The 13,174-nt window shown below is 38.4% G+C and overlaps 1 protein-coding gene and 1 pseudogene across 1 annotated transcript; both read left to right on the top strand.

The window, feature by feature from the left end:
- The first annotated feature begins 7,078 nt into the window (after nt 1–7,078).
- On the top strand, nt 7,079–8,074 carry LOC122467873 (annotated as a pseudogene).
- A 3,669-nt stretch (nt 8,075–11,743) lies between these two features.
- On the top strand, nt 11,744–12,682 carry LOC122468041 (olfactory receptor 4K3-like). The gene has a single exon (XM_043554526.1). The coding sequence runs from the start codon at nt 11,744–11,746 to the stop codon at nt 12,680–12,682; it is 939 nt and encodes a 312-aa protein (XP_043410461.1).
- Nucleotides 12,683–13,174: the final 492 nt, after the last annotated feature.

Raw genomic sequence — 13,174 nt, 5'->3', positions numbered from 1 at the left:
TCTGGTGATAGACCATGCCAGGGGGAGGTTGCAAAGGTAGAGACAGGGGAAGGGATTCCTTCCTCTTTGCTTCTACGGGCTCCCCCTCTGCCTGCTGTGCCTGTGTAAGAATTATCACCACAGCTACTGCAGCGATGTTTCTTTGCTATGGCAGCAGGTGAATCCAGGGTGCGGTCTCTCCAACAGTTTGAGAACTAGCCTCATCGGGTTTTCTTAGAGATAACACTAGCATGCTGCTACTCTATCTCCAAAAAATCCGGGTCCCGGGCTTATCATGCCTCTCTTCTGAGTTCAGAGAAACAAGCAATAGCCAAGATACACTCCCTCCAAAAAGGGATTTTCATCAGCTCCACAGGACTCTATTCTAAAGAACTACATTTCAGTAATTCCAATTTCTTGTCTCTGCTCCCTCACCCTTAAGAGTAGAAGCTGCTTCTTACAACTGTTACCTCCATGAAAGCAGAGAGCTATCTTTATATACCTTCAGATACCTAGTTAACAAGTTTCTATCTGGTTAATTTTTATATTAAACTCTGTTCAAATCATGTGTGCGTCCTTTTTGATGGCTGATCCCTGACTGATACAGCATTTCACAAAGAAAAGTGCAGGCCTAAAGTAGGCTTCGCTGGTGAATACTCAAAACACTTAAGAAAGAAAACAGAAATTTAAAATAAATAAATAAAAATTTTAAAAAGAAAAAAGAAATATTTTTTATATAACGTTCTCTTGAGAAGAGAGAAAGAAGAAACACCTTTTTTTTTTTTTTTGGCCAAAATAACAAAGTTGGACAATCAAAAACATTATCCGCTATCAAAATTTACCAATAAGGCAAAGGATACAGAACACAAAGGTCAAGAATGGAGACTCCTGAGACCACTAAGAAGAGTCCCCATGTTTGTTCAGGCTGTTGTAGGCTGCACGTGAAGAAGACAGAACAATGAAGACTTGGCCCTAATGATGCGTGTATAGCCTCCTTACAGAAAAGGACCTTATTTTGGTCATAAAACATTTACTCTGTTTGGTCATAAAACATTTACTCATAAAACATTTGGTCTTCAACATTTACTCTGACAAATGCATAGCTAATTGACATTTTTCAGTTGAATCCATCCAATCATTCCAAAATTTCCAGGCTAATTTACTATTAGCAACCTAGACAGGTCAAGTATAGCCTGCTAAAAGGGCTACATATGTGAAGACTCCCCATTATCTTTCTAATAAAAAATATTACAAGTGGTCCAACTAGCATTCCTCCAAGGAGATGGAGAGGTCATTTCCAGCATTCCTTCTACATTTTTTTTCTCCAAGATGTCCACAAATTTGGAAGAATGGGTTTCACACCAGATGCTAGCACTTTATCCAAATTTATGAAGCCAACACAAATTTTACATGAAAATCAGATAAAGACATAAAAAAGAAAAATTACATGCTGTTCACTTTCATAAACATACATGCAACATCCAAAACTATAGCAAAGAAAGTGAAACAATATATAATAAGGATAAAATATTATGTCAAATTAATTTAATACTGTAAGTGCAAGGTTGAATTAACAATTGGAAACCAATCACCAGGTTAAAAAAAGTGGGGGAGATAGGGACGCCTGGGTGGCTCAGTCGGTTAAGCGGCCAACTTCAGCTCAGGTCATGATCTCATGGTTTGTGAGTTTGAGCCCCACATCAGGCTCTGTGCTTACAGCTCAGAGGCGGAGCCTGCTTCTGATTCTGTGTCTCCCTCTCTTTCTGCCCCTCCCCTGCTCATGCTCTATCCCTCTCTGTCTCTCAATAATAAATGTTAAAAAAAAAAGGGTGGGGGTTCTTACACATATGTGAATAGACACAGAAAGAACATTTGATAAAATCCCATACACTTTCCTGATAAAACTCAGAAATGTAGACTAAGAACGAAAGTTACTTGGGCTGATAAAGGATACTTACAAACATCTCCAACACAAATTCTAGTTAATGATAAAATATTAGAAGCCTTCACCAACCTTTCTAACCCCCTATCCACCTACATTGGGAATGAAAAAACATGCTTCCTCTCAACACGAATATTTGGCATTTTATTGGAAGTCCTGACCAGTTAAATAAGGAAAGGGCACTAAATAAAATACATAAAAGGATAGAAATGTGAGGGGATGTGTGAAATAAAGGGAATTTAGAGGGACACACACACAAAAGAGATAGAAATAAACTTATTGTTCCTAGACAGTATTTTTGTTTAAAAGCTACATATCCTTTCTAAAGACTCCTCAGTCTAGGACTGTCTACCTACTTATAATAGCATTTAACATATAGTATTGCCCGTTTCATTTGTTTTCATAGATAGATGGTTAACTGAAGAGAATAGGAATTCCTGGAGAGTGAAGAGGAATTAAAGGCAGATCTAACAGTGTTTTAGAAGTGTTAGCAAAGGTATTAGCAAAGAAAGTAATAGGTATTAGCAAAGAAAAATGAGCTTCTTTTGAAGCTCCACTGAGGGCGGAGCCTGCTTGGAATAATCTCTCCCCCTCTCCCTGTGCCCTATCCCTGGTCTCTTGCTCTATCTCTCAAAATAAATAAATAAACATTAAAAATAAAATTCAATTAAATTAAAAATATAGGTGATGAAAATTTTAATTGGCACTACAGAAAAAGTACCATAAGGAAATGATAAAAGAAATATGAAAAGAACTAAATAGCAAAGTTTGTCCCCCTTTATTCTTGCATAATGATTTACCTAGAACAATTAAAAAGAATTTAACCTCGCTGAACCAGACAAGCTACCTAGTAACAGTCTTAAAGAACAAACTCACCTATGTAGCAAAATAGAAGATTTATAGGTAGAGGTGAAAACCTTAGTGACAGCTAGTCATCCAAAACAGAATTTTAGTTCACTTTTAAACTGATCTTAAAAAATAAAAATTTCAACATAAATTTAAATACTAATCTAAAAAGATACAGCCTAGAGGCTCCTGGGTGGTTCAATCAGTTAAGCATCCAACTCTTGATTTCACCTCAGGTCATTAACTCGAAGTTCATGAGATTAAGCCCCCTCTCTCTCCCACTGTAGGGTTCAGTGTTAACAGCATGGAGCCTGCTTGGGATTCTCTCTCTCCTTCTCCCTGCTCACGCATGTGCAAACTCTCTCTCCCTCTCTCTCTCTCAAACATGAATAAGCTATAATTTTTTTTTTTAATTAAAAAAATAAAGAGCGCCTAGATGGCTCAGTCAGTTAAGCATCCAGCTTTGGCTCAGGTCATGATCTCATGGCTCATGAGTTTAAGCCCTGCATCAGGCTCTGTGCTGACAGCTAAAAGCCTGGAGCCTGCTTCAGATTCTGTGTCTCCCTCTCTCCCTTCCCCACCCCCGCCCCCACCCCATTCGCATGCACTCACTCTCTCTCAAAAAAAAATGAATAAACATTTAAAAAATTAAATTAAATTAAAATTAAAAATAAAAAGGTACAGCCTTTAGATACAGGATATAACCTTCCTTAGAGAGTTAGTATGAACAGGCCATAGTTGGCCTAGATAACCACCAATTAAAGTACTCGAGGCCAACAACATATTTATCGAAATTCCAATACTAAAGACCAACTACTAACCTAATACTGGATTAATATATTAATTAATAGAACAAAGTCTGTTCATTTGAATAACATGAATTATTTCTCCTTGCATAAGCTTATATCAGAATGGATAATCAGTGACAGTTAACAATAAAATAAATTTTACCCAATAATTCATTACTTATTAAATTAATTGTAAACCAATACAGGTTGGTTTACAATTACAACAATCAGAAAAACTAAAAGGCAACCAACAGAATGGGAGAAGATATTTGCAAATGACATATCAGATCAAAGGTTAGTATCCAAAATCTATAAAGAACTTACCTAACTCAACACACCCAAAAAACAAATAATCCAGTGAAGAAATGGGCAAAAGATATGAATAGACACTTCTCCAAAGAAGATGTGCAGGTGGCTAACAGACAACATGAAAAAATGCTCAACATCACTCATCATCTGGGAAACACAAATTAAAACCACAATGGGATACCACCTCACACCCATGAGAATGGGTAACATGAACAACTCAGGCAACAACAGATGTTGGCGAGGATGCGGAGAAAGAGGATCTCTTTTGCACTGCTGGTGGGAATGCAAACTGGTGCAGCCACTCTGGAAAACAGTATAGAGGTTCTCTAAAAATTAAAAATAGAACTACCCTATGACTCAGCAATTGCACTCCTAGGTATTTATCTAAGGGATACAGGTATGCTGTTTCAAAGGGACACATGCACCCCCATGTTTATAGAAGCACTATCAACAACACCCAAAGTATGGAAAGAGTCCAAATGTCCATCGATGGATGAGTGGATAAAGAAGATGTGGTATATACATACAACGGAGTATTACTCGGCAATCAAAAAGAATGAAATCTTGCCATTTGCAACTATGTGGATGGAACTAGAGGGTATTATGCTAAGCGAAATTAGTCAGAGAAAGACAAAAATCACATGACTTCACTCATATGAGGACTTTAAGACACAGAACAGATGAACATAAGGGAAGGGAAGCAAAAACAATAACAAAAAAAAGGAGGGGGACAAAACATGACTCTTAAATACAAGAAAAAACTGAGGGTTGCTGGAGGGGTTGTAGGTAGGAGGGATTGACTAAATGGGTAAGGATCACTAGGGAGGACACTTGTTGGGATGAGCACTGGGTGTTATACATAGGGGAGGAATCACTGGAATCTACTCCTGAAATCATTATAGCACTATATGCAAGCTAACTTGGATGGAAATTAAAAAATTAAAAATTAAAAAAATTAAAAACAAACAAACAAAAAAGAATATTCACACAGCTTTACTCTTAATCACTGGAAACTGGGAACAACCCTAATATCCTAAACTGGAACAGAGATAAATAAACTTGGTACATCTATACAATGAAATATGACTTACCAATGAAAAGAAACTACTAATACATGCATCAAAATGGATGAATCTCAAGTGCAATGAGAAGTCAGGCTCAAAAGGTAACATAAGATAAGATTCCATTTTTATGGTCCTTCATAAAATGAAACTATAGGGACAGAAAAGAGATCAGCAGTTTCCTGAGACAAGGGAATGGTGTGTGGTTGACTCAAAGGACCACAGGAAAAGTTGACATGAAATGAGACTGTAGTACATCTTGGGTGTGATCTGGTTGCCCAAATATATATGTATGAAAGCAGAGAAGCAGCCTAGTTATTGTTGGGAAGTCCCCAAACATTTAAGAATTGGTAATACTTCTGAAAATGGGTGTCAAAGTACAGATAAAAACAGAGGGAACTCTTGAATGTCTTAAGGTATATCTAGGGCCCCAAATCCCCTCACTGACACAGCTCCACAGGTGGCTGCATGTCTATTCACACTCTGGCAGAAGTCTGGTGTTTTAGTCTTTGGATAGTTCTCTGAACCACAGGATGCCTGGCCAATACCTTAACCTAGCACCTAACCCTAGCCCTAATCTTAGCATTGAGGGGAGAAAAAAAAAAGATGTGATGCATATATATATGCAATGGAATATTACTCAGCCATAAAAAAATAAAACCTTGCCATTTGCAACAACATGGATGGAACTAGAGAGTATTATGCTAAGCAGAATGAGTTAGAGAAATACAAATACCATATGATTTCACCGATATGTGGCATTTTAGAAATGAAACAAAGGAGCACGGCGGTGAAAAAGAGAGAAAAAGAGGTAAACCAAGAAACAGAGTCTTAACTATAGAGAACAAACTGATGGTTACCAGAGGGGATGTCGGTGGGTGGATGGGAGAAATAGGTGATGGGAATTAAAGACAGCACTGGTCGTGATGAGACTTAAATACAGAGAACAAACTGGGACATGCTGGAGGGGAGGTGGGTGGGGGGATGGGTTAAATAGGTGATAGGCATTAAGCAGGGCACTGGTCGTGAAGAGCACTGGCTGTTGTATGGAAGTGTTGAATCACTATGTTGTACAACTGAAACAATTATTACGCTGTACGTTAAATAAGTGGAATTTAAATTAAAACTTCAAAAACATGCATGTATGTGTAACTACAGAACGGAATACTTAAAAGATTTAATTTTGCTACATGTAAAATGTACGTGTGTGTATGTGTGTGAAAAACGAAAAATTACAAAAACATTTACAAAATGAAAGAAATACTTTATTGCATTGCAAGAGTTTTTACTTTTTTCAAGTTTCACAGTAATTGTGTACTTCCTCAAACTCACCCCTGAACCAGCATCCTTCCCCAGAGGGTACCTCTCATTGGTCTTTCACCTCACAGCTGTAAGGCTTGGGCAAGTCACTTAGCCTCTTTTTGCCTGTTTTCTCCTCTGTAAATGGATTGTGTGTTATCATGATGGTACGAGATGCTGTCTGGAAAGTGAGTCGTCGCACACAAGCAAGTGAAAAGGCATTGAATCCTTCTGTTCTCAGGCTGAGATAGTTCTGGATTCTAGGCCTCAGGGTACAAAATAGCTCACAGGACAAATAAATTAAAGGTTCTGAGATTTGGACATGAAACAGATGAAATCTGAGAGGGAGAAAATGAGACAGCAAAGAGGAAGGGCAGAAGCAGGGCCAGTAAAGGATAAGAGAAAAGAAAGAAATGGAGAATTTTATTAAGACCCTTTCACATCTAATGTATTTAAAATCGTCACTGCAAACAAATACAAAAGAAAAATAAAGAACTAAATTCTCTAAAGACATAATTACACTCATTTTTACTGATGGGAACAGTACCAGAAGGATGCCCTGCAGAAATGATAGTCGTTACCTCTGAGAGTGGCTGAGATGGGAGAGGACAGATGAAGAGAGCCTTCAATATTTGCTCCAAATAAATCTATTATTAATAGTTTAAATGCTATAAGGTTAGACTGCATTCATGTATTATTTCGCTAATAACGGAGTGAATTAAAAAGTATCCTTTCAGGCTTTCTGCCAGTGGACCTGCCAAGTAAGCAACATGAAAGTCTCCCTCCCACCGCCGTCATGTCTCAGTCAGTTTCCCAAAGAGCCTGAAAAGCCGCAGAAGATTTTCATCAGATGTTTGAGCTTTGAGACAATGGATGAGAGTCTGAGGAGCCACTCTGAGCAATGGGGAATGCTCACGGACTGTGTGGCAATGACAGACCCAAACACCAAGCACTCCAGAGGCTTTGGGTTTGTCACGTAGGCCACTGTGGAAGAGACAGATGCAGCCATTACTGCAAGGCCACACAAGGTGGATGGAAGAGTAGTAGAACCAAAGAGGGCTATCTCGAGAGAAGCTTCTCAAACACCTGGTCCCCACTTAACTGTGAAAAAGATTTTTGTCGGTGGCATTAAAGAAGACACTGAAGAACATCATCTAAGAGATTATTTTGAACAGTACGGGAAAACTGAAGTGATTGAAATCATGAGTGACCGAGGCAGTGGCAAAAAGAGAGGCTTTGCTTTTGTAACGTTTGATGACCATGACTCCGTAGACAAGATTGTCATTCAAAAAATACCATACTGTGAATGGCCACAACCGTAAAGTAAGGAAAGTTTCATCTAAGTAAGAGATGGCTAGTGCTTCCTCCAGCCAAGGAGGTCGAAGTGGTTCTGGAAACTTCGGTGGTGGTCGTGGAGGTGTTTTTGGTGGGAATGACAACTTTGGCTGTGGAGGAGACTTCAGTGGGCAAGGTGGCGTTGGTGGCAGTCGAGGTGATGGTGGATGGTGGCAGTGGGGATGGCTATAACGGATTTGGTATCGATGGAAGCAGCTTTGGAAGTGGTGGAAGCTACAATGATTTTGGCAATTACTACAATCAATCTTCAAATTCTGGAGGCAGAAGCTCTGGCCCCTATGGTAGTGGAGGCCAATACTTTGCCAAACCATGAAACCAAGGTGGCTGTGGCAGATCCAGCAACAGCAGTAGCTATGGAGGTGGCAGAAGGTTTTAATTACTGCCAGGAAAGAAAGCTTAGCAAGGGAGGAGAGCCGGAGAAGTGACAGGGAAGCTACAGGTTACAACAGATTTGTGAACGCAGCCAAGCACGCTGGTGGCAGGGCCTAGCTGCTTCAAAGAAGACATGTTTTAGACAGGTGTATGGACAAAAAACTGGAGAACTGTATTTGTGACTAATTGTACAACAGATTATTTTAGTTCTGCTCTGAGGAAACTGTAAAGCATTCCAACAAAGGGTTTTAATGTAGATTTTTTTTTTTAACTCCCATGCTGTTGATTGCTAAATGTAATAGTCTGATCATGATGCTGAATAAATGTCTTTTAAAAAAAAGTATTCTTTCATTATCTTTTCATCACTTAGAGAAATGCCTATCATATGGTTAACACTCAAACTGCTAATATACATGACTCTGCACAAGGAAGTACCATGAAGGTTGAGACCTAACATTTTCTGAAATCCAAGAAGCAAGGTTCAAGTAGGCCCTTAAATCATGAGCCTAGCTGCAACATGCCAAAGACAAGCTAGCTGTCACCTGCCCATCTATGTAAATCATCTAACTTCTGCTGAGATTGGTACCAACATCTTAGTTCTCTTTATGACATGGTAGATACAGGGCAAAAGAAATAAAGTTATATCCTCAAAATACACAAAGAAATCAAAGGCTTGAAACGCCTTTCTCTTATACTTTCACTTGTATTTAACTAGACTAACTTGAATCTACTTTGAAAAGGGTGGATTTTTATTGCATGATGCCCTCAACGCCCAGCTTTTCCTCAGGGAACCTTGGAAGCTAAGGATCCCCCAAGAGCATGATAGGAAAAACCTTTCCAAATACGTGGCTCTACTTAAAACACAGAGATAGAGATGGAAAGCCTCCAAGCTCACAGGCTACTCTTCATAGTGCACACTTGGCACACTGAGGAGGACACAGTCCCTCCAATAATGCTCATGGCAGAAAATTACCTGGAATTCATTTCACCTAAAGCAGACTCTGGAGTAAGCCCTCTCAGTAAGCAGCGAAGAAACTGGTTTCAGAGGTGATCTGTGTAGTGTAAGTATATCCCAGATAATTGATGTTTGAACTCACACTTTTAATGTCTTCCCCACAGGTTAAGACTAAATTCTTTCTTTTTTCTTCCTAAAGCATTTTTTTTTCCCATACCTATCTATAGAGCTTAGAGTTCTGAATGTGTTATTTGGTTCATGTCTTCTGGGCAAGATTATGGTTTTTCTCTCCCAACAAATCCCTGGGACTTCCGAATTCCTAACAGCATTTCAAATACTAACAACAGCATTGCCTTTCTATGACCTTAAATGCTGCCAGATGCCCAGGTTGGGGAAGATGGGTTCTCAAAAACCCTCCAATCTATCCTGACATTTTCTAATTCCTTTTGGATTTTACTTGTTTTACCCTTGATCAAAGCAGCAAATGGAGAAATGTTTCAGTCAAAAACTGTAGGCCAAAGTACCTAAAATTTCAAACAAACAATGAAACTGAATAGATTTTAATGTGAACCTGTGTATCTCACTCCTATTGTTACTAGCCATTTACATTTATTTGTGTCTCTGTTACCTCTTCATAGAACAAAAAGTCTTATTTCAGAAGACTTTTTTTATGTTTATTTATTTTTGAGAGAGAGACAGAGACAAAGCATGAGTGGGGGAGGGGCAGTGAGAAAGAAAGAGAGAGGAAGACACAGATCTGAACCAGGCTCCAGGCTCTGAGCTATCAATACAGAGCCCCATGTGGGGCTCAAACCCATGGACCAGACCACGAGACCATGCCCTGAGCTGAAGCTGGACACTTAACCTACTGAGACATCCAGGCTCCCCTGTCTTACTTATCTTCTAAAAAAAAAAAAATTTAAGAAATTTTATTTATTTTTTTAGTCTTGTCAAAATCAAGGTTTCAACCAGGTGCCATTTCTAGCAGGAAAATTATATTGGAAACTTTGGAGTCACAAAGACCTGTTTATATTCTAGGTTTTTTTTACTTTTTATTTTACAACTTGGAAAATAGATAATTTGTGTATGTATGTACATAGTTTGTGAGGTTTATGTGAAGTATTCTAACCAAAAAATATATTAAAGGACACTAAAATAAATAATTAGATCAATAGTGAGATGATATTAACAAGGACATCATAAGCACATGTTGATTTTTCTAATAAAGTCTTACTTTTTGTGGAAAAATACTTAGAAGGAGAAAGAACAAAACCTAATAGGAAAAAGTAAAAAAAAAAAAAAAAAAGGAGTAAAAAGAACGTCAATCCTTCAAAATGGAGAAAATACATAAAATCACAATAAGAAATTAAAACCACATACACTTCCCATTTCCCATCATCATATGACAATAACATCACATTGCAGATCCTGTGAAAACACAGGTAATTCATACATTGCTGGTTGAAATGCAAAATGCTTTAAGCCCAGCAGAAGGAATACAAACACATGAATAAATAAGACAGATAACTGTTTCCAAGGTGCTTACTTAACATACATGTGCTATATAATTCGAGCTAGTTTGTCGCTTTTATAATCTGAACTTTAAAAAAAAAAAAATAGGTTATGAGAAAGATGGAGAAATGAAGAGAAACCAAAGAAGAAATGGAAAAAGAGAAGGAAAAATGAAAAAAGACCTTGGCCTCCTGGCTTACAGAAAATAGTAAACATATGTATTTCCACAGAGCTCAAGTTAAACAATAGAAATGAAGACTTTACATACAAACGAACTTAGAATTTATATTTTCTCCTGAAGAACAGTCAAAAGAAAAGTAATTTTCATGTATGCTTCATTTAGGCCAGCCTCAAAAAAGAAATCTCTGTTACCAATGAGAACCGAGAACCAGGGACCATCAAGGCATGTTAATGTTACTCAGGCCAAGGGAAACAGGAGTTTGTGGTCATATTCTTCCACGGGCAGATTCCAAATGCAGGGAAATACTGGACACTAGGAACGCACAGTCAGTAACTGGGGTCTCTTTGGAAACACAACTATCTTTTCTCAAGTCATTTGATGAACAGTTTTTCCCAGAGTCGGTGAAATAATCGGTTCAGTCTGCTAACACATTTTCACAAAGCAATATTTGTTTCTGGGAAGCAAGTTTGTATCAGAAATGTAGCATTTGGTTATTTCCCGGATTCTGGGAAATAACTTCTGAATATATTTAAAGCTACTCAATTTCCTGCAGAAGAGGCACATTCAAGCCTTGGAGAAATTATTTACCCGATATATTACTATTGAAATTTTTAACCAGAATATTCATTTTTTATTCCCATAACAACTATACTTAAGCTAGGTAAGGCTTTTGACCTACCCTTCTATACTTAGCTCTCCTTCTGGGCCATCAGACTGTGCCTACTTATAAATTCACAAAAACTTTATTTTCCATTTTGAGCTTTTTTTTAATATAAAAAAATTTTTCTAATGTTTATTTATTTTTGAGACAGAGAGAGACAGCGCATGAGCAGGGAAGGGGCAGAGAGAGAGGGAGACACAGAATGTGAAGCAGGCTCCAGGCTCTGAGCTGTCAGCACAGAGCCTGACGCAGGGCTCGACCTCATGAACTGTGAGATCATGACCTGAGCCGAAGTCAGACGCTTAACCGACTGAGGCACCCAGGCACCCCCATTTTGAGCTTTGGTACAATGGTATGATTTGAATTATTGACATGAGTACTATTTATCTGCTCTCCAGCACCTGAGCATTAATTACATTTTTCTTTCCATTCTAGAAGTTCTTAGTTCTTCCTTTGGGTCACATGAGAACACAACGTACTAAATGGAGAAAGCTAACCAGTCTGTGGTGTCTGAGTTTATTTTTCGTGGACTTTGTAATTCAAGAGAGCTCCAGAACTTCCTCTTACTGCCATTTTCCATGCTTTACCTGATGACGGTTGTGGGCAACCTCCTTGTCGTGTTCTTATTCATCACTGACCCTCATCTCCACTCCCCGATGTACTTCCTCTTAGCCAATCTCTCATTTGTGGACTTCTGCCTTTCCTCAGTAACTACCCCTAAACTGACCATAGACTTCCTAAAGGATAATAAGACCATCTCCTTTGGTGGCTGCATGAGCCAGATCCTCTGTGTGCATTTTTTTGCAGGGGGTGAGATGGTGCTACTCGTGACAATGGCCTATGACCGTTATGTGGCCATCTGCAAGCCACTCTATTATTCCAGCATCATGGACAGACAAAAGTGCATCTGGCTGGTTTTGATATCATGGGTCATTGGCTTTGTGCATGCCATGAGCCAACTAGCTATGATTTTAGATCTGCCCTTCTGTGGACCCAGAACAATGGACAGTTTTTTCTGTGATATCCCTTTGGTGATCAAATTGGCCTGTATGGACACACATACTCTAGGAATATTGATAAATGCTGACAGCGGGGTCTTGGCAACAACTTGCTTCATCATCCTACTCATCTCCTACACCTATATCCTAGTAACAGTGCGCCTTCACTCTAAGAATGGAGCATCAAAGGCACTGTCTACCTGTACCGCCCACATCACAGTGGTGCTGCTGTTCTTTGGACCCTGCATCTTCATCTATCTGTGGCCACTTAGCATCACTTGGGTGGACAAGTTTCTTGCTGTGTTTTACACAGTAATCACACCTCTCCTGAATCCAGCCATTTACACACTGAGAAATAAAGACATTAGGAATGCCATAAAGAGACTGATAAGTCAGCATATGGATTCAAAGGATAATTTCTAGTTTTCTCATTAAATCAGAAATTGCACCCTTTACATCCAAATTTGGCCACATTTTTACCTATAAACTTACCTGGAAACATGACCTGTTCATCATACCTACAGCTTTAAGTATTCCCAGATGTATGGTTTGTGTTTATTCCATTATGAAAATGTGTTCAAAACTCCAACACTTATATTCTTACCACTTGGAGAGGATAATAACTGCAAATAATAATTTGTACAAATATTCCTTTATATTAATTCAAATATTTCCAGATGACAACATTGATAATGATAATGATAAGAGTAATAAATACTACCATTGGTTTACCAATAATCCCTACATCATGCTAAGCATTTTACCTAGTTTACGTATGTTACAAAACCACTGTGAGTTAATTATCATTATTCTCATTTCTAATAATACATGATTTACTTACTTTAATTCTAACTAAGCTACAGAGGATAATAAAGATATTTGAGTGATCAACATCTACCTAGAAAAAAAAATGAA

Source organism: Prionailurus bengalensis, chromosome B3 (assembly GCF_016509475.1).
Source record: "Prionailurus bengalensis isolate Pbe53 chromosome B3, Fcat_Pben_1.1_paternal_pri, whole genome shotgun sequence".
NCBI lineage: Eukaryota > Metazoa > Chordata > Mammalia > Carnivora > Felidae > Prionailurus > Prionailurus bengalensis.
Note: the sequence above shows the minus strand (reverse complement) of the source record. Positions and strands in the feature narration are given on the sequence as shown.